At 40.4% G+C, this 20,150-nt stretch overlaps 1 protein-coding gene across 1 annotated transcript in view; it reads left to right on the top strand.

The window, feature by feature from the left end:
* The window catches only part of LOC129113872 (disks large homolog 4-like), a 40,451-nt gene extending 25,553 nt beyond the window's left edge, over positions 1–14,898 (top strand). The window contains exons 4-21 of the mRNA XM_054626356.1: positions 262–312; positions 465–589; positions 5,631–5,800; positions 5,947–6,083; positions 7,266–7,410; positions 7,839–7,974; positions 8,140–8,296; positions 8,416–8,518; positions 8,677–8,791; positions 11,676–11,852; positions 11,998–12,040; positions 12,136–12,166; positions 12,737–12,784; positions 12,902–13,003; positions 13,163–13,335; positions 13,564–13,673; positions 13,762–13,853; positions 14,792–14,898. Coding sequence (XP_054482331.1) covers positions 262–312; positions 465–589; positions 5,631–5,800; positions 5,947–6,083; positions 7,266–7,410; positions 7,839–7,974; positions 8,140–8,296; positions 8,416–8,518; positions 8,677–8,791; positions 11,676–11,852; positions 11,998–12,040; positions 12,136–12,166; positions 12,737–12,784; positions 12,902–13,003; positions 13,163–13,335; positions 13,564–13,673; positions 13,762–13,853; positions 14,792–14,898 — 2,022 coding nt within the window. The remainder of the gene's footprint in view (positions 1–261; positions 313–464; positions 590–5,630; positions 5,801–5,946; positions 6,084–7,265; positions 7,411–7,838; positions 7,975–8,139; positions 8,297–8,415; positions 8,519–8,676; positions 8,792–11,675; positions 11,853–11,997; positions 12,041–12,135; positions 12,167–12,736; positions 12,785–12,901; positions 13,004–13,162; positions 13,336–13,563; positions 13,674–13,761; positions 13,854–14,791) is intronic.
* Positions 14,899–20,150: the final 5,252 nt, after the last annotated feature.

The raw sequence follows: 20,150 nt of genomic DNA, 5'->3' as shown, positions 1-20,150 counted from the left end.
GGATAGAACTTCTATTTAAGAGATGCTACAATTAGATTTGGGTGCTGATGATGCTGCGTTCAGGAGCAGAGGGGAAATCCCCCAAGCAGGACTTACGAGTCAGATGCTGAATCAACATTAGCTAACTTAAGACTTTAAATTGTGATATATACTTATACAGCATTTGTTCAAACAGTTAAGCTTGTATTATTGTTAACACAACTGTAAAATTCGTTATATTTTCTTTAAATTACACTTTTAACTTACATCCTTTTCTGACAGGTGAATGGGACAGAAGGGGAAATTGAATACGAGGAGATCACACTGGAGAGAGTGAGTCTGAGAAAATATCTTTTAGACATATTTACATGTATAGACATGGAAAAATGTTAGTTTCAACTCGCTGTCTCCAAACTCTAAAGCCACGGTCAAATGCCCCTGATGTGAATAACAATATCTTTGTTTTTTTGCATTTGCTACTGCAGGGTAACTCCGGCCTTGGCTTCAGCATAGCAGGTGGAACAGACAACCCTCATGTGGGCGACGACCCCAGCATCTTCATCACCAAAATCATACCTGGAGGAGCCGCGGCTCAGGATGGACGGCTGAGGTAAAAAAAAAAAAAAAAAAAAAAAAAAAAGAAATCCCACACAAAGCTAGTCTTTGTGTTTTCATGTTCCCACAACCCACAAACATTAAAATCCAACAATAAGAAAAAAAGCCCATGGGCCAACTAGGCCGACTCGGGTTTCAGATGAAAGAAATGCTGCTCTACTGGCCCCATTTACCCGGCTTCTTCTTTTGAATTCACTGGTTCAGACAGCCAGTCACTTTTCTACCAGAAAACACACTTAGAGAAAAAGCCAAAGTGGAACGTCACCTCTTCGTTTTAAGTCTAAAAGTATTGTACCACAGAACTACAGCCTATTGACTGTCCAGCCTGTTCAGCATCAGAGTTACATCAGAGAGGACCTGCCTGTTTAATTCAAGGTCCAAACACCTCCACCCAACTAACACACTCTACTACTTTTATAGGTCTATCAAGAATTTATCTTACTTTTACTGTTGGTTTTTGGGCAAAGAATTGCAAAATACTTCTTTGAACGTTTTTTGGGAGGTTTAACGGAGTCTTGCACATTTATACACAACGTTGATGTTAAAGGAGATCATGTTTTAAAAGGACATGGGACGGTAAGGAAATAGCAATAAACGACAACTGCAATAAATAAGCAATGTACGGAGGCATCCTTGTCCTCCTTCTCTTAACAGTTGACCTATAAACCTCCAGCTGGAAGGACTTCAGATTGTTGAGCAGGCCTCCAGAGAACGCTTATATTTGCCTAAACGCAATGCTTTTGTAATTGGCATTTACTGTCTGCTATTAACAACAGATGCCAAATATCTTAAGGAAAATACTTAAATTCTAACTACTAGTATCCAAAAAATGGAATTGCTTGACAACCTTACAAAACCTGCAATTTGTGGGTGTATAAGTCATGTTGCTTTCAGATGGTTTAAAGGCTCTATTTTATGATTCAAACACAAAAGCATTATGTCCGTCTTCCACATTAAGTGACTCAGTGGCTGCTATGATTTATTTGAATAACCTTTTAAAGAACTCTGTAAGGTTAATGGAAGTGTGGTTTTATAGCTGGTTTGGATCATTTTATGCAGTGTGTACATAAATTGTTCTTTATAGCTTAATAAAGGTTGCATGTTTTGAGCATTTGCCTTTGAGCATAGAGAAACAGAGACGGTGGAGTTGCACTAGAATTGGCAGCTTTAAAAGATGTTTTAGTGTATGATAAAACTGTGCTCTTCTTTACATGCAAATATATTTAATATTGCCTCACAAACAATATACAGCTCAGGCTTTGTCAGTGTAAAATCCTTTGTATGAAGATGTGAGCAGCCATTGGTTCCCTTTGGTGTTGGCTTTAGTGAAGTATCTCACTTCAATCAGGACGGACTTAATTCAAAGTGAGGCTTAAAAGTAGTTAAATGAATGTATTTGATATAGTGTGCTCACTAGTTGAGGAAATATGTGAAGAATCATCATTTTATGAGGGAAGTCGTGTCATGATAGAGTCTAGACACGGGTGATGGTGGATGTGAAGGGTGTAGAACAATGGCTGAATATCTGGGTGGGTGTGATGTGGAGCAAGACTTTTGATGAGCTCAGTGGTTGTTGTGGTTGTGATGAACACTGTTGGTAAAGGGGGTGGAGAAGGGCATTGAAATGACAGCTGACAGCAGCCGAGAAAGGAACAGTTTTAAAGTTGACAGCAACGAGATGATTGGCTCATGGAGGTCTAGCATAATCTGATTGGTGATTTATTGAGTTTGAAGTGGGAGAAAGAAGAGAGAGAGAAAGAGAGAGAGAGAGATAATGTAAATAAACAGAGCAAGCATGAAGATAGTCTCCCTGATTGAACTTTCGCTAAGCTTCATTTGTTAAACCTCTTGCAAGCCTCAAGAGTTATTTCAGTCTTACAAAATTTTACACCCTATAATTTTCATGGCCGTAAAAATCAATTTTAAACACATGAATGGAATAGTGATAAGTAGAATTTTTTACGCCCTTGGAGGAAGAAATGTGTTTGTCGGAAATAGCTATTTCATCAAAATCTTCTTGCTTGAAAATCGGCTTCTCTTCTTCACGCCGGCTGTCACTTTCTCTTCACTTATCAACTCCTCATCATTTTCAGGAACAGCTAACGCAAAGAGAGCTATGCTGCAGCTAACCTTTGTGCTGGATCATGCAGAAGGGTTTCTACCTTTGATACAAGAAACAGGCAATGATTTAGTCTCTTGTGAACCCATTAGGTCCCTTTAACAGCATCATACATTTTATTCCTAAATTAAACCCCTACCTAAACATTGTAGCATTTAGTGAACACCAACTGGACCAAACAGTTCAAACGGCAAAGGAATTCTCTGTATCTCCCAAGAAAGTGTCACCGAACGCCTTCACACCCCCACATTCCGACCTCCATCTAGAGCAGTGGTTCTTAACCTGGGTTCGATCGAACCCCAGGGGTTAGGGTTAGGGTTAGGGTTAGGTTCGGTGTGAACGCAGCATAACGGTACGGTGGCTTGGGTAGCCCAAAAAGCACGGAGAAAGCTAAAACTTATGCTGCGTTCAGCAGATGACAGCAGATGTCAGCAGATGTCAACGATGAATGCCTCGACGAAATCATTGAACTTCAGCAGAGCCAGCTTCAACAGCAACTCTTCGGAACAACAACGCTCTCAACGTTTTGGTGTCACCAAATCGTACCATACTCTCGTATTGCCAAGAAAGCCCTTGAGATACTCACACCGTTTGTTACAACGTATCTTTGTGAGCAATCCTTTTCGAGGATGGTGGACATGAAAACTAAGAAAAGGAACAGACTTTGCTGCGAAAATGATATGAGAGTGGCACTTGCCAAGGTGAAGCCGCGCATTTCTGAACTTGTATCTGAAAGGCAACAGCAAAAGTCACATTGATTTGCAGTAAATATTCACTGAGTTATGTTTTTGTGTGAAATTCATGTTTTGTTTGTCGACAAACCGATCCTCACAGCATCGTACGAAGTTGCGTACCTGATCGCAAATCATTCATTGAGTTATGTCTTTGTGTGAAATTCATGTTTTGTTGGTTTTGTTCTTTGCACACAGTGATTTTGTGTGCAACTGATGCATGGTTCATTTTGTGCACTAATAAAATACATACCTATGTTTTGAAGAAATCATATTTTATTTTTCCAATTACGAAGGGTTCGGTGAATGCACTGATGAAGCTCGCAGGGTTCAGTACCTCCAATAAGGTTAAGAACCACTGATCTAGAGGGAATTTTGAGACGAGTGAGGGGGGGTTTCAAACGCTACCCTTCTTAAACGAAGTTCATTGTGCATTTAACAGCTCATTTATTATATTACGTCCCTTTTAAGAAGAGCTCATGTTTTATTTACTAACTCGTTCAATTCATTACGTCTTCTAAAAAGAAGCTCATGGTTTTATACAATACATCGGGCCACATATCTATCCTTACAAATTATTAAATGTCCCGTTCTCAAATCACCACCTATATATGTTTATTCAATCATAATGTGTTTTTTCTTTCTTTTAACTTTAACACATCTATTCTCTTCCTATGCATTTTATGGCACACAGCTGGAACACATCAGCAGCCAAGTTTCACACACACACATTCAGCACTCCTACGCACACCCATTCTCCCCAGTTTCTTCTCATCCCAAAGTAAACACACACACTCATTCTCTTCACCAGTTTTAGATCCCTTCATTCATACAGCATGCTTATTGCCGCTATTTCCTTACTTTTTCTCATAAAATTTATGCTACCTCTGAGATGTAGATATTCGATGAGAGGCTGCATCAGACACCGTTCGTCAACAAATGTCAGAGTGGTAACAGTCAATCGAATTGTGATTCTACACTCTCCAGTTATTAAACTGACCATAAGATGTCGTTCCAGGTTTTACTCGGCCCGTACTACATGCTCCTACACTTGAGGGCTCTATCCTATCCGATTTTGCGGCTCAGTCATATGATCATTTCCTTTATTTCCTTATCTGTCTCTTATCACTCTTTACATTTATTTATTCAAATTACCCGGATCCAGGTTTCCCCAATTTTGTCTTTCTAACTTAATTCCGGACTATGTCAGAGCCATCGTTACGCAGTGGCTAATATGCATGTGTCTTACCGTTAAGAAGTTGAGGGCCCCTCTTCATTAATCTTGCACGATACTGTTTAGCACACCTTATCGTTACCATGAAGCTATTCTAAACTATTCCTTGTATTTCTCATACTTCTTTTCTTCACTTTTTATCTTCTCTCTATTCATTCCCCCTTTTTACATTAAATTTAGCACGGAGCCTCACTTTAAACATCAAATCAACAGGACATGTCCATAACAAGAAGGTTCTTAATTTACGGTGTGACCAAGCAACTCCACATAACAGCCCCAATTTATGACAAGCATTCAATCGAGTGAGCTCACCGTATGTGAAGTTGTAGCAGAAAACCGCGAGGCCACCTCCGATCCTGTTCGTGACGCCAAATTTGTCGTATCTTTCATGCGACAGTGCTGTTGAAGTGATGAGGAAGGATGCTCCGCGGACACTGTTCTTGCTGGTATAATAAAGTTTATTACAAACAAGCAACACATGTCATGACGGACGTCTAGAGCGCCCGGAGGTCTCGAGTCGAATCTGAAAGCCCTGCCTTTCGGGCTCTCGCACCTCATTATATAGGGTACATGTTAATCACATTTGGGGGGGAAGTCAAGATAATGTATGTGGCTCCGTCATTCTACACACTTAATCACATTTGGCCCTGGTATCCTGTCCATCTGCTTCCTGTATCCTATATAAGACAAAAACACTGGGGGCCTTTGTTGTATTGTGCAAGACCAGAAAATATACCACAATACGTAGAACTGGGGGGGGAGAGGCCAGTTGTCTGTGGTGACACTGGATCCCTAACACAGCTATAGTTGTAGATGAGATTTAGTTGACTGTTACTGAGCTTTTCTGGTGGAGGATTACACCCAACATCCTCATCAAAACTAAAACTAACTCTGGTATTTTTGTCTCCCCCTCTCATATCTCTCTCTGTCTCTCTCTCTCTCTGTGTCTTAGTGTGAATGACTGCATCCTATTTGTGAATGATGTCGATGTGAGGGAGGTGACACACAGCCAAGCTGTGGAGGCCCTTAAGGAGGCAGGTGCTATCGTCCGCCTATATGTTCTCCGCAGAAAACCAGCAGCAGAGAAAGTCACTGAAATCAAACTCATCAAAGGGCCTAAAGGTATGTGGGAGTGTGGACTGGTGTACAGCATCAACGCTTTTGTGTGGGCTTTAGGATGCTTTATACCCAGCTAAACTGTGCCCCCTGGATTTAGCAAATCTGCTATGTGTTAACCCATACCCCTCTCTCTCTCTCTCTCTTCTCAGGATTAGGTTTCAGCATTGCTGGAGGGGTGGGAAACCAGCACATACCAGGAGATAACAGTATCTATGTCACCAAGATCATTGAGGGCGGAGCGGCTCATAAAGATTGCCGTCTGCAGATTGGGGACAAGATCTTGGCGGTTGGTCATTCATATGGACAAACTACTAGAGATATCCGCCCACACATAATACACGTCACTAAAAGCCTCAGCGTCTCACCTTTTAAGCACACAGACACACACATGCACACCCACGCACGTGTGTTTATACAAGCAGCACTGACGTATCAAGAGCCAGGATAAATCACAGCTGTAATTGTCGTGGCCTGAACTTGCTTTCATTAATATGTTAATAGTTGTGTAGGATGGGATTTGAATGTTTAACTGGAGCGTTGCCACATTGAGTATCAAGCAGCGTTGCTGCCACCTGCTGGAGAACAGAGGGACTGTAACGTAGCAACCGATGGCAAACACCTCACCAGCAACTTCAAAATGGTGCTGGGTTCCTCTGTAAATGGTGTTTGAGCAAATGCTTCTGCTCATTATGAATCTGTTCAAGAATACATTTATTACCATCAATAGCTGTATGAAGTCATATGTATTAATATATTTTTGAAACATTAACACATAGAGACAGTTAAGGGTAAAAATGTACATACTACTTTAACAAGGGCTCAAAAAACTGGAGTTGATCCCCAGCTTTATTTGTGGTTTAGAGTATCTTTACCTTTCTAATCTGATTGATGCTTAGAAATTTCTCCTAAAATTCCAAGAGAAAAAACATTTAGCAGATCATTTTACATTGTGTATGGTTTAAATTTAGGTATGCGTGTCTTATCTAATCAGGTTAAGCTTATTGTTCTAGCATTCGAAAATGATGCATTAAGTTAAAAGTGTAGGGCTGTCCTCAACCAAAGAAATTCTCTGTCAACTTAACAAGTAGTTGATTTAAACGACAGTTCTGTAAAACAGACTCTCCACAAAGAATCACACAAAAGCACCATTTTAAATATTGCGTTTACCAGATAAGTGCTCACAAGTTTCTTGGAAATAAGTCATTCAGCATGAAAGAGCATAATAAATGAATAACAGATTTAAGAAATCTTAGTCTACTTAGACCAAAATAGGCTGACTAATCCATACAGAGGGGGCAGCCCTACTAAAATGATTAAATGTAGAAATAATGATGAAATCTAGATCAAAGTGTCTATCTAAATGTGATCTGTTGGTGTTGTCTGATCCTTTCACACATAACAAATGTACTGAGCCTTGTAGTTTGCAGTCGGTGATCCTGATTGTGTTTCGCTTGTCGTAAACAACCAGGTGAACAATGTGCGTCTTGAGGATGTGATGCATGAGGATGCGGTGGGGGCTCTGAAGAACACAGCCGAGGTGGTGTACCTCAGGGTGGCCAAGCCCAACAACCTGTTCCTCACCAACTCCTACAACCCTCCTGACCTCACCAGCAGTAAGCCACTCTCTGTGTGAAAATCTACACTGTGTGTTGCAAAAGGCTAATAACCACACCGGTAAACGTTGTCGCTACATGTCCTGCCTTTGAATTGATGCATTTCCAAGAAAGTACACCCACAAAAAATGAAACAGCAGTCAAAAGTAGAGTAGAAGGAATGTACTGTTCTTTCTAAAAACACTGGATACGACTGTGGAAGTTCGTTGAAAACAGAAATGTCCATGACTTGAATCCTCCCCTTGATGAAATATCCCCTTGTATTAAAATAAGCTGATTATGGAAATACTCGTTGTGCTACAGGTTTCATGAGACAGAATTTTTTTTTCTAACTAAACATACAAACGACAAAATATCACATTCCACGTGTTTGTTCCGGAAAAAGCCATATATTATACCCTTTTATGATTTTGTGTGTATTTTCCCAGCATATTCCCATATGGACACTGAACTCAGCCACCCCAACTATCTTGGGTCAGATTACCCACAAGCTCTCACTCCCACATCACCTAGTCGGTTTTCTCCCGTTCTGCATGGCATGATGGGAGATGATGACATCCCCAGGTGAGCAACGATTCTTCAGCTAAACATGTACTGTATACCCATTTATTATTAGCAGTAGTAGTAGTAAGATTAGCTGTATTAGTGGTAGTAGTAATGTTTACATTGAGTTTGTGTTGTGCGTAGTATTATTGATACCATGACTCTCTACTTTCCTCTCTCCTCCAGGGAGCCTCGCAGAGTTTTGATCCACCGAGGCTCCACTGGACTGGGATTCAACATTGTTGGGGGAGAGGACGGAGAGGGAATCTTTATCTCCTTCATCCTGGCCGGGGGGCCAGCCGACCTCAGCGGAGAGCTGCACAAGGGCGATCAGATCCTCAGTGTAAAGACTTTTATCCTCATAAAGTAGTCCCACATTAAATGCATTCTCAGTGGCACCGAGTGATTTTTCAGCTGTGGTTGTTAACAGTCATGCTGTGTGTGTGTGTGTGTGTGTGTCAGGTGAACGGCGTGGACCTGCGTATGGCAACACACGAACAGGCAGCTGCAGCGCTGAAGAACGCTGGACAGACAGTGACCATCATCGCTCAGTACAGACCTGATGGTAAACCCACGATTATCATACATAACAAAGACATCTCTTTTGTAATATTATACAAGTTCTGGTATTGGAATTGGTGCATTTCTATCACTTAAACAAATGATTCATGCGTCTGAGTGTTGGCCAAAAGATCTTAATGTGTTTGTATTTCTCTGTTTCAGAGTACAGCCGTTTTGAGGCTAAGATCCATGACTTGAGGGAACAGCTGATGAACAGCAGTATGGGCTCCGGGACCACGACGCTAAGGAGCAACCCAAAGAGAGGCTTCTACATCAGGTCTCACAAAGACTCTCACTAATTAATCTAAATTAGCACACTAGCCTTGCATGGCAGCCTCCACCATTAGTGTATGAATGTGTGTGTGAATGGGTGAATGTCGACATGTAGCGTACGGTGCTTTGAGTGGTCGGAAGACTAGAAAAGGTGCTATACAAATGCAGGTCCATTTACCATTTACACTTGACTTGAATTGATTGCTCCGCACTTACAAAACTGAATCTTTTGTGCCATTGTCATATATTTAGTCATAAATTGAGCAAAGCCATCCAGACATCCACTAAGGTGCTCTTATGATGCCAGATATCGTTTTTTTAAATCATGAAGTAACTGCAAATCCTTTATATAGCTGAAACGTTGAGTTTCAAAAGTGAAAATATGAGTCATGAACGCCGGAGGGAATTTGATTATTAGAAAGAAATGATTAACTGAAGCCACTGCAGACAATTCTAAGCAATGAGCCACAACCAAGTCAAGCACAACTCAGAGAGGTTGCGTGAGTGTGAGCAACAACAGAGAAATAAAATGACACTGTGTTCAAAAATCGCAGCACACTACAAACAAGAAAGAGATAAATGTCCAGTGTGTGATTATAAATAGTTTGATGATTGCTGTGTGAGTATAATGGGAGTCCAATTATTTCAAAAAGTCTAATGAGCATAGCAGTTCTGTCCCTCTTTAAAGCAAATAAGAACATTTTTACACATTTTGGCCTTTTAATGTTTTAATTTTTTTAAATAAGGCCAAGATTTATGTACAAGCTTTTGTTGGCCTGGTTTATGGTTTAAAACTTATTAGTATAGGGATATTCTGAAATGCGTTCGAGAAAAGTAATGGAACATTTACTTATCAATCACAGGCTGCTAGACACCCGACCCCATTAACCCCTTTGGCAGATCTTTTTTAATAAACTCAAGTTTGTGGCAAGCACTGCTTTAACCCCAGGACAGGCCTGGATTAACACAATGTATACACAATTCAAGTACACAGGGGCAAACTGTAAAGGGATGCATAAGGGACATAATATATTTACATAATATAAAAGATGAACTGGGCGATATGGGGAAAGTTAAATATTAAAATATATTTGACGAAATACCTCCATGTTGAGACTATAGGATTGACTATTGGTGCTTTTACAAAATATTTACACATAATCATCAGTAATGTGGACATAGTGACTAAGAGGGAAAAGACAAATAATAGAACATCTAGAAAAGGCTAGTAAGTTCATATAATGACATCACTTTACAGTAATGCAGCCTTTAAAACCAGGCAAAGAAAACACTATTGCCATATTACGATGTGGCAAATCGATGTATCGCCCAGTCCTATAATATGGTAAGCATATATCAAAGCTAAACTGCTATGTTACACAGTCCAGTTGAGACTGAAGACAACACAGTACGACTCACTGTGGCTTTACGTGTATTTTGCCGATTTAAGACATTCACTGCCCATAGATTTACTGCAAATACTAAGAAAATGCCTCAATTTCAAAACTCAATTTACACAAAATAAAATGCTGAATTGAACCAATACAAGCTAAGAACGTCTGTGCTTTACATACATAGAAAGACATCATCATGTGCCAAACAATACTTTATATAAGTAAATGTGAGGTAGAAATGCCAAATTGCTGCAGAGGAGGCTGCATCATCCCATGCACATCAAAGCTGCATAAACACAGTGAGATAAACAGTATGAACAGCTCACCCACTGCTACACCACACCAATCAATCCAACCAATCAGCAACAGAATCCTGGATATCAAGTTCATGAAAACAATGTCATAAATAGATTAATGCTAATTAGAAATGATGTTTACAACAATCAACACAATCTTTTCAACCAGTTCAAACTGGAAAATGAATATGGTTCTTGTCTTTTGAAGACCTTTTTAGTTGGTGTCTTGTAAACTGATATCTAAGTCCTTACCAGGTCCAGGTGTGACTCGATAACCAGCAGCAAAGACAGGACAATTAAAAGAGTTCGCTCTGGTTACCGAGTTCTCCCATTGCCATAGTTTCCCTCCAGAACAGCCCGAGCTTTCGTCTAGCCGTAATATACTGTCGACATTACCTGTCATTGTCCTGAATGACTGAAGCACCCACAACAGGTATTTTGCGCTGAACAAAAAGTAATTCAGATAAAGGCTGGACTTATAAACAACAAGAGGCTAGGTGAACATCTAAGCAACAGTTCAGAAGAATTCCCTGTAGTTTCAGGGGAGTGTAAAGTAGCAAAAACACGACATATGCCATTGGAGAGCATTCACACTTTTAAAAAAAACATTAAAATCCAAAATGGCGGGGAATGTCTTCCTCGCCTAGCGACAGCAGTCATGCAAAGTAGCACAGCGCTCAGTGCTGCCACTGGTGGCCTGGAACAGTATTGCAATAATACATATGGAGCAGGATATACCGTGGTCAGTAAACCACAGAGGGTGTCTTTCATCATTATTAAAAGCTTAAACATGTTCCTTTGGGTTTTCTCCATTTTATCAGCTAAAGTGTTTAGATTAGTTTACTGTTAACAGTATGATTTATGTAAATGTACACAGAAATGTGGTTGAATTTTCTATAAAAGGCCATAACTGCCCGTTGCATCCATTAGATGAACAGCCATAATTACACATTTGCCTTAACAAAATGTCATTTTGTATTTGGACATTTCTCTCTACACTTAAAAAAAAACAACTTAAAAACTTAAAAATCAATATACAGGCCTTAAGTATGTGTTATTTTCGTGATAAACAAAATGTTATGATTATGATTCTTAAGCAAAATGTAAGAAGACTATCCATAATGTTGATGTTCAAGTGGTTGAATAGAATTTAAAAGGTTTTTATTTAGTGACTGATTTGAATTCTTCCTTCACTCAGGGCTCTTTTTGACTATGACAAGACTGCGGACTGTGGCTTCCTCAGTCAGGCACTGGGCTTCAGGTTTGGGGATGTACTGCATGTGTTGGACTGCGGAGATGAGGAGTGGTGGCAGGCCCGTAAGGTCAGCCCCCAGAACGAAGCTGAGGAGGTCGGCTTTATCCCAAGCAAGCACAGGTCAGACTTTTACCTGTGAGTGAGTGTGGGAATTCTGATTTATATCTTTTATTGTGCTTCAACAATTACAAAACACCTTTTTTGACACTAGTAATCTGTCTCCAAAATTAAATAAATAAATTGTTCTTTCTCCTCGTCTCGACAGGGTGGAGAGAAAAGAGTGGTCTCGAGGTAACACCAAAGAGAGGGTAAGTTCATTCACCAGAGTTGTTTGAATAACTTGTGACTGGTTCTCTCAAACTGTCTCCCAGTGTGTGAATCTCTGCTGTGCTTTCTGTTGCAGGACCATGGTCGAGACACCTTGGGCACTCTAGGTAATTAGTATGAAGCATAAATGTACTGTTTATTGACGCTGCCAGCTACCATTTACACGTGTTATTGACTTACTACGGCAGTAAAGGGCAGCAACACAGGCACACAATATGCAGATGGATACACAAACAATATATCACTATTTTATGTAAATTCTATATATAGAAATAGTAATCAGACACACTCAGTAATATCCCTGACCAGATGATTAATAGCTCAATTGAAGGTGCAAGTCGCTTAGCCTGCCTTTAAATGCATCTACAGAGTCCCTTCCCTACCTTTGCCCTACTGTTTGGCATATCTGTTATCTCCAAATGCCTCACCACCAATTTGTTTACACAGACCACCAAATATCAAAAGTTTTTACTCAAATTTCTCAGTCCAATGGACACTTCACCTCCAACAGATTCACATGTTCTTGTCAATAACGACATCTGATATTAGCTGTGACAGTTGAAAATGCTCATTCACTGCACACATATACAGACACACACTTGCAGACTCTGGAGCCTGAACGTTATTTCTAATGGTAAAAAGAAATGTGCCTGAATGCTTTTATGTTCTTTCACCAGGGAGAGATAAAACCTCACAAAGTTATGAGACTGTCACTCAAGTGGAAGGTAAGGTCATACAAAAGTCCATTATTTGAGGCTTTTATATGAGATTTCATTTCTGTTTGTGTATCCCCTTTCTGAATGCTTCTACTCACACTCTTCTCTCTTTCTCTTCATGCTAAGTTCATTATGCGAGGCCCATCATCATACTGGGTCCCGTGAAGGACAGGATAAATGATGATCTGTTGTCTGAGTTCCCTGATAAGTTTGGATCTTGTGTCCCACGTAAGTAATTACGCTGTCAGTCATGGAGACTGATCTGTTACTCTGGTTTTTATTTTCATGTCAGTGCTGCCACCTGCAGCCATCTTAGGGTGATGTCTGCATAATACAGATTTAAGTGTACGTGCTGCTTTTTTTATTGTTTCGTTCGTCCCCTGACAGACACCACACGGCCCAAGAGGGAGTACGAGGTGGATGGACGGGACTATCACTTTGTGTCGTCACGGGAACAGATGGAGAAAGACATCCAGAGCCATCGGTTCATCGAGGCGGGCCAGTACAACAGTCACCTGTATGGCACCAGTGTCCAGAGCGTCCGAGAGGTGGCTGAGCAGGTGTGCAGCAACATTTTGTAGCAGGAAACAAGAATCAATGCCAATAAAAAGTGTTTAGTTACTTCTACTTATTATAAGGCACAAGAATATTAATTAAATAAGATTAATTTATGACTTTTAGCAAAGACGCACAACCTCTGATGACCCAATCTAAAAGTCATTACTAAAATAAAATAGTATTTATTCATCCTTATAATTTCTTTCCCTGCATGTGTGCACAAGCAGCAGGGGAAACACTGCATCCTGGATGTATCGGCCAACGCTGTGCGCAGACTACAAGCAGCTCAGCTTCATCCCATCGCCATCTTTGTCCGGCCCAAGTCACTGGAAAATGTCCTGTATGTACTTCAAAAAGTCCTTATACATTTTTTTTAAAGTTAGTTTTTTTAAAGTTAGTTGAATGAACATTGTGTGTGATGCTAACAGAGAGATCAACACTCGACTGACCGAGGAGCAGGCCAGGAAAGGAATGGACCGAGCCCTCAAACTAGAACAAGACTTCCTAGAGTGTTTCTCGGGTAAGCGCTAAGAGTTTGTGTGCATGTAACATGACGTACACGCGAAAAATGATGTGTACATACAGATCACCGGATTTCTCTTTGGCAAACTGGTATAATGTAGTGAATATTGTTTAGGATTATGGCAGCGTAGGATGGTAAACATGAGCTACTACACCCGTGTTTGCACTCCGCTGTACGCTAATCTATTTGATGTGGAGTGGTGATCAAAACGATCCTCCATTTCATGATTACAAGATTTTTGAAACAATAGGTTATGCATATTTTGGTGTATTTCTGGCTAACTTCAGAGGATGATAATATGTGCATTCCCCTAACACATTTATTTTACTCTTTTTTTTAATTGTTCGATGCTAACAAATGCCAATGATAAACAAGCCTCCTCTAAAAAGATTGAACTTCACTTCACTTTTCTATGTTCCTGGCAGAGCTGAATAAGTTAAACGCGAGAACGAATGCCTTCTGGGAGGACTCGGGGCATTTTAACATTTAAGGGACACATTTAGGGCAAATCACAGCAGTCGACAGAATATGGATGTTAGATTTCCACACAAATGCGGCGCTTTCTTCAATTTATTTCTTCAAATCATGAACAGCTGTCATATGTGACATTTCAGAAAATGTGTGAGACTGAATAAATTGTGAGACACTTTGTAGAAATACATGCATAATGAAAATATGCCTGTTGTTTAACATTGTGATTTCACACAATATCTACAATATACGCAGATCATACAATTAATTCATAATAGATTATTCCTCTCATTGTCTTGCTAACACATCTGATAAACATAATTTCTTTCCTTTGTCTCTCTCTTTCTCTCCCTCCTAATTACTCCATTTGTTCCTGCTTCCTACTGTCCCTCTTTTCTCATTTTTTAATCCCCACCCATCATTGTTTCCTCTCCTTCCCTCACACATCCTTTGTCCCGCTGCAGCTGTCGTGGAAGGGGACAGCTTTGAAGAGGTTTATCACAAAGTAAAGACAGTGATCGAGGAGCAATCAGGGCCTTACATCTGGATCCCCACCCGGGAGAGGCTGTGATGCTGCACCCATCCAAACCACCCCTTTCTCACCAACCACCAACAGACACCACCCTTCACCCTCACGGCCAAGCCAGCCTCGCCTGCCTGTCTGTCCTCCAGCAAAGTCAGTGCTTAGGCAATCACTGAGAAAGACACAGAGGGACAAATGCATACTAAGACAAACACAGGAAGTGACACAGCAAGGCAAGGAACGATACCAAAAAAAGAGACTCTGAGACGGATAAAAACACAGCGATGTGTAATTAGACTGCAAGAGAATGAGAGAAAAGACTTAGTCAGTATCCCGCTTTAATGAGGCAGGACTTAGTGTGGAGGTCCTGTTCACACTCAGCATTAAAATGCATCTCGGCCACAAGTGGACAACTCTAAATACAGCTGTGACAGCTCCCAAAACTGGGGGCACTAATGTCCTGAACACAGTTGATTTAGCGTTGTCAAAATACTTTGTGTGTGTAATGTGTGTTTTTCTCTGTTTAGATGCAGTTTCCCAACAGATTAAAAGCAAATGTGAAGCGAAATCCAATCACAAGCGAGATTTCAGATGCATTCTGATGCCATTTGTGAACTGCAGTCCATCTGGATCTCAACACTGTCTGAACACAAGACATTAGGTCTGAACAGGGCTTGAAAGAGAGTAGAGGGTGACCCGACAGGGAAGACCCCAAGCTAGTATTAAGACCTTCTCAACCTCTCAAGCGCCCATTGAACACCTCCACGCGCCTATGTCTGAGATGGAGGCGCCCAAATAGACTCTGGCCCCTCTTTTTATATCACCTCCTGGCTTTCTGTCCTCCTCCTCCTGTCAGCTCTGCCTTGTATCAGGACAGGAAAGGGGGAAGACTGAGAACGGGGCGCCCAGATCCTTCTGAGTCCCTCTTTGATGAGGAGTCTTTTCTCTGCAAAGTGTCCCTTTTCTTGTGAATCTCCTCTTGGTAATGAGTGTGAACGCAGAATAACACCTCAGTGACCAAGACTGACGTTTGCTCAATCACCCATGTTGAATATCGCGAGGCATTATTTAAAGGCAGTTCAAATAATTATAATGATTAAAAACTCATATGCTGAATTTGTGCATGCATCCTCAAAGACAATGGCGACAGGAGACAAAAACTTTGGGAAAAATCTGACTAAAAAAAGAAAGAAAAAATTATAAAAAAGAAAGTAAATAAGTGGGGTGTGTTCTCCTTCTCCACCTCCTTATTGTGGGGGAGTTTTTTTAGCATGTCTCATGAAGGAAGAAGAAAAAGAGCGACACAGTCATGAGATACGGTCATGAGAGGCCAAACCTGAGCGCAGTAGATACTCTGACATAAGTTGAGCCTCTTGCTCTCTGACGCACACACACTCACGCACCCACACACTCTCACACCCATCCACACAGGCACGCACACACATGTAGAGTTGTAACCTCAGCTGTAACCTAGCACACTCCTCTACAGGGCGACTGGCTGCTCTGACCTGCTAGTCAGAATCCAGGATGAATGTTATCTCTCTAGGCACAAACAGCAGAGCTGTTAGCTTCATCGCACCACAGCCGACTCACTGATCACTCTTCCAAAAGAATCCCTCAGCCGCAGACGTACACACCGTTTCCAGTGGCCGCAGTAAAAGCCATGGAGTGTGTGCGCGTGCATGTGTGTTTGTGTGTGTGTGTGTGTTTGTATGTGCGCGTGGGTCTCTGTGTGTGATTTGTTGAGTGGAAACTCCTCTTTGTGGGAGGAATAGGTCTTCTTTTACTATCTCTCTTCCACTTTTTCTCTGCTTCTTTCTCCCTTTTGTGTCCACACAAATTAAAGCTTAGTCATGTCTAACAAATAAATGGCCTATATATATATATATAAATATATATAAATATAAATATGAATATAAATATATATCTTTTTTATGACAATTTCTAACGGGACTAAGTCTGTAAAAATCAACATCTCCAAACGATATTCCATTGGTTTCTTTGGGTAATATTGCAGTTTGGTTGTTGAATTTACTCACATTCCCATTTTATTGTTGTAAAACGCAGCAAAAATCTCCACAGAAATAACTGAACCGTTCAATGTAAAGCAGACCTCACACTAGAGCTTTGAACTGACACATGTTCTCGTGTACGTCGAAAAACGAATTGAAACACATGTACAATGCAGCTGTGTGTGACTGTGTGCGCGTGCATTCGTGTGTTTGCTACTTGTGTGTGTGTGTGTGTGTGTGTGTGCGCGAGTGACAAGACAACTTGTGTGTTGTGTATAGAATATAAATGATACTATATGAGAATATCTATCCTTTATAACATCCACTGGTGGTTATAATGTATAATACATTAATGGGTGGTGTGCGTATGTGTGTGTGTGCCAGAGCGAGAGAGTGAGACGCACATGAAGATGTAGTGCAATACTGCTATGATGTTATGCAATGAAGAGGGTTTTACTTGTGTCTAAGATTTAAACAGTATTTATAAAGTTTGCACTTTGTTTGACAGCATTATATGCTACAGGTATCGGCAAGAAAAAGACGGAGGACTCAAAAGGTTTTATGAGCATGTGTTTGTATTTACTTATAATTTGTTCTGAATTATAAGAGTGAAGGTGGAAGTATTGATGGAAGTGACCATTCATATTTATTGTTTGTTTATTTTTGCTCACTTGCTTCCCTCAGCTCAAGGTGGAACAGCCGAGGCTCGTGAATGACAAGTATCAAGTTTTATGTTTATGATTTATTATTTATTTATATCTGTCACAGGTTCCCTCTCAAGTCTGTATATTTTTGTATTTTTTTTGCTCCACATTTTTTGGAGGGTTTGGGTCTCGGCCAGAAATGCTGTAAATATATAACAGAGATGTTGGAGTGCTGTGTGGCTTTAGATTTAGCCATGCACACTGCAGAATTGATGCAAGTACAGGATCCATCAGAGCCACAGCCCAGTTTAACTGCTCACACACAGAAACAACATCTGCACACACACACACACACACACACACACACACACACACACACACACACACACACACACACACACACACACACACAAAGATATCAACACATCCATTTACATTTACACATTGAGAGAATCACAGAAACAATAACAACACCTGACAACACACCCATGAATGGAATAATATGTTTTTCAATTTCTTTATTTGAGGGTTCAATGTATTTCTTATAATATCTCTCTCAGCCATCCGTATCATAGTGTGATATTCCTTATAAAATATATGAATTTTTACAGAAAAGACTGATTACGAAGTTACAACAAAGTCAACTGATGCAGAAAAATATATTTAACAATGACAATATCAAGCAAAATAAAATGTTCCAGTTCAGTGAAGCGCTTGTTGTAAATTAGCTATAAAATAATAAAATGAATTTAAAAATGCTTTCTGAAAATGGACTCTGCAGCCTTGCTTTATTTCATTTTTTTTTTTTTTTTTTTTTTTTTTTTGTCTGTGTTGATGATTTGATATCTCACAGTTCCCCGGTTGAAGGCTGCAAGAAAGCAACAGTACGACCAGGGGAGGGCACTCATCCTCCATTTTCAGCTGCTTAGAGCTGCTCTCAGATGCATTTGCACACACACTCACTGTGGCTCTTATTTGCCGGTAGCTCAGCCACCTCCCTCTCCCTCATCAGGGGAACCATTTTCCCTTTAGAAAAACACACAATGAGGGTCCTTTCATTTGATTGCATGTCCTGCTATAGTATGTGTGTGTTTGTGAACAGGCAGACATTTACACTGTGTGTGTGGGTCATATATACCGGTGCTTTCCTCAGTCCTATTGCATATTTCTATCATCTGTACAGTTTTAATATTTGTGATTTAAATGTAGAACAAAATGAACAAATGAGTCTGAACTGAAACATTAGACCTCTTGTTCCCCACACACCTAATTTAAACCATGTTTTATGATGCTGTATTGTTATGGTGTATTATCAAACGGTCAACCAGCCCTCGACTATGAAGTAGCAAATGCTAAATGTAGTCACGCTTTACAGCCAAACCCACATAACTGTATTTTAAATGCTCTGTAAATCCCCAATTTTACCAATATACCAGGCTGAAATTTGACGGGGATGTGTATCAAATGATGCACAAACATATCTGATGAAAGGCATGAGAAAGCCTGGGTTTAAATAACTCATTCTGTGCACACATCATATAGCATCCATGAGGAGCCTGAATAAGCTCTGACAATGAGGAATACAGTTATTTCTCCACTCATAAACCTTTATTTATGGGAGGGACATGTGTATGTTAAGGGGTTTAAATGATCTATTTGTTCACTTTCTCAACCTCTTGTTCATTGTAGAGGGGAGGTTGAGGTTCACTCCTTAAATTCAAAACATCAATCACCTGGTCGACCACAGCCTGGTCCCTGCTGTATCATAACACCTGAAAGTGATAGAAAGGATTTGACAGAGAGAGAGGGGAGAACCATCCATCAAAGCCCATAAACAGGATTTAAACCTGCGACTAGTACATAGCTATGGCCTTACAGCCATCAGGTTACTCCCATCCACATGTTTCTGTTATCCTCCTTTCATACATTAACAGGTGTCTACTCCATTCAGAGGATGTAATGAATCTTACCCACAAGCTGCTGGGAGAATGCACGGTTGGATGCTAGAGCAAGACAGATGCCTCACAGATGGATTATTGAAAAAATTGCCAAATTAATGTGGTTACTTCAAATTTAGAACTTGAATTTCCTTCCTTATTAAGTAACTGACTCACTGGATAAACTCTCTTTTTAATCATTAAAGTGATTCATATTTGGGGAAATCTTGAAACCTTGAAACAGGAAGTTGGAAATGGATCGCGCGTACATCTGTCGCAGATGTACGCGCGATCCATTTCCAACTTCCTGTTTCAAGGTTTCAAGATTTCCCCAAATATGAATTTCCAACTTCCTGTTTCACTGCCAGGGCGGACAGTCATTATAAACTAAGGAGGAATGAGGAATGAATGGCTCCAAATGGAATAATTAAATCGAGCCAGTAATTCAAATTTCACTCCAAACAGGATGAAAATAAGGAAGCTGTTGGAGTGAAATTAGGGGTATAATAGGCAAATGTTCAATCCCAGAACTCTTTAGTGGGATCAAGGTGATAGTCATTATGCGTCGCAAGTCAGTTCCTATACTGCATCACTTTCAAAACAGGCTTGTAATGGAGTAGCACCTCTTTGTGTCGGCTGCTGGGTTCCAGAGCTGCAGTGACTGGGCTGGATTTGGATGAAAGAAAAGCTAACGTGTGTCTTTGGAG

This window comes from Anoplopoma fimbria, chromosome 24 (assembly GCF_027596085.1).
Source record: "Anoplopoma fimbria isolate UVic2021 breed Golden Eagle Sablefish chromosome 24, Afim_UVic_2022, whole genome shotgun sequence".
Classification (NCBI taxonomy): Eukaryota; Metazoa; Chordata; class Actinopteri; order Perciformes; family Anoplopomatidae; genus Anoplopoma; species Anoplopoma fimbria.
The sequence above is the reverse complement of the archived record's forward strand: the minus strand, read 5'-3'. Positions and strand labels throughout refer to the sequence as shown.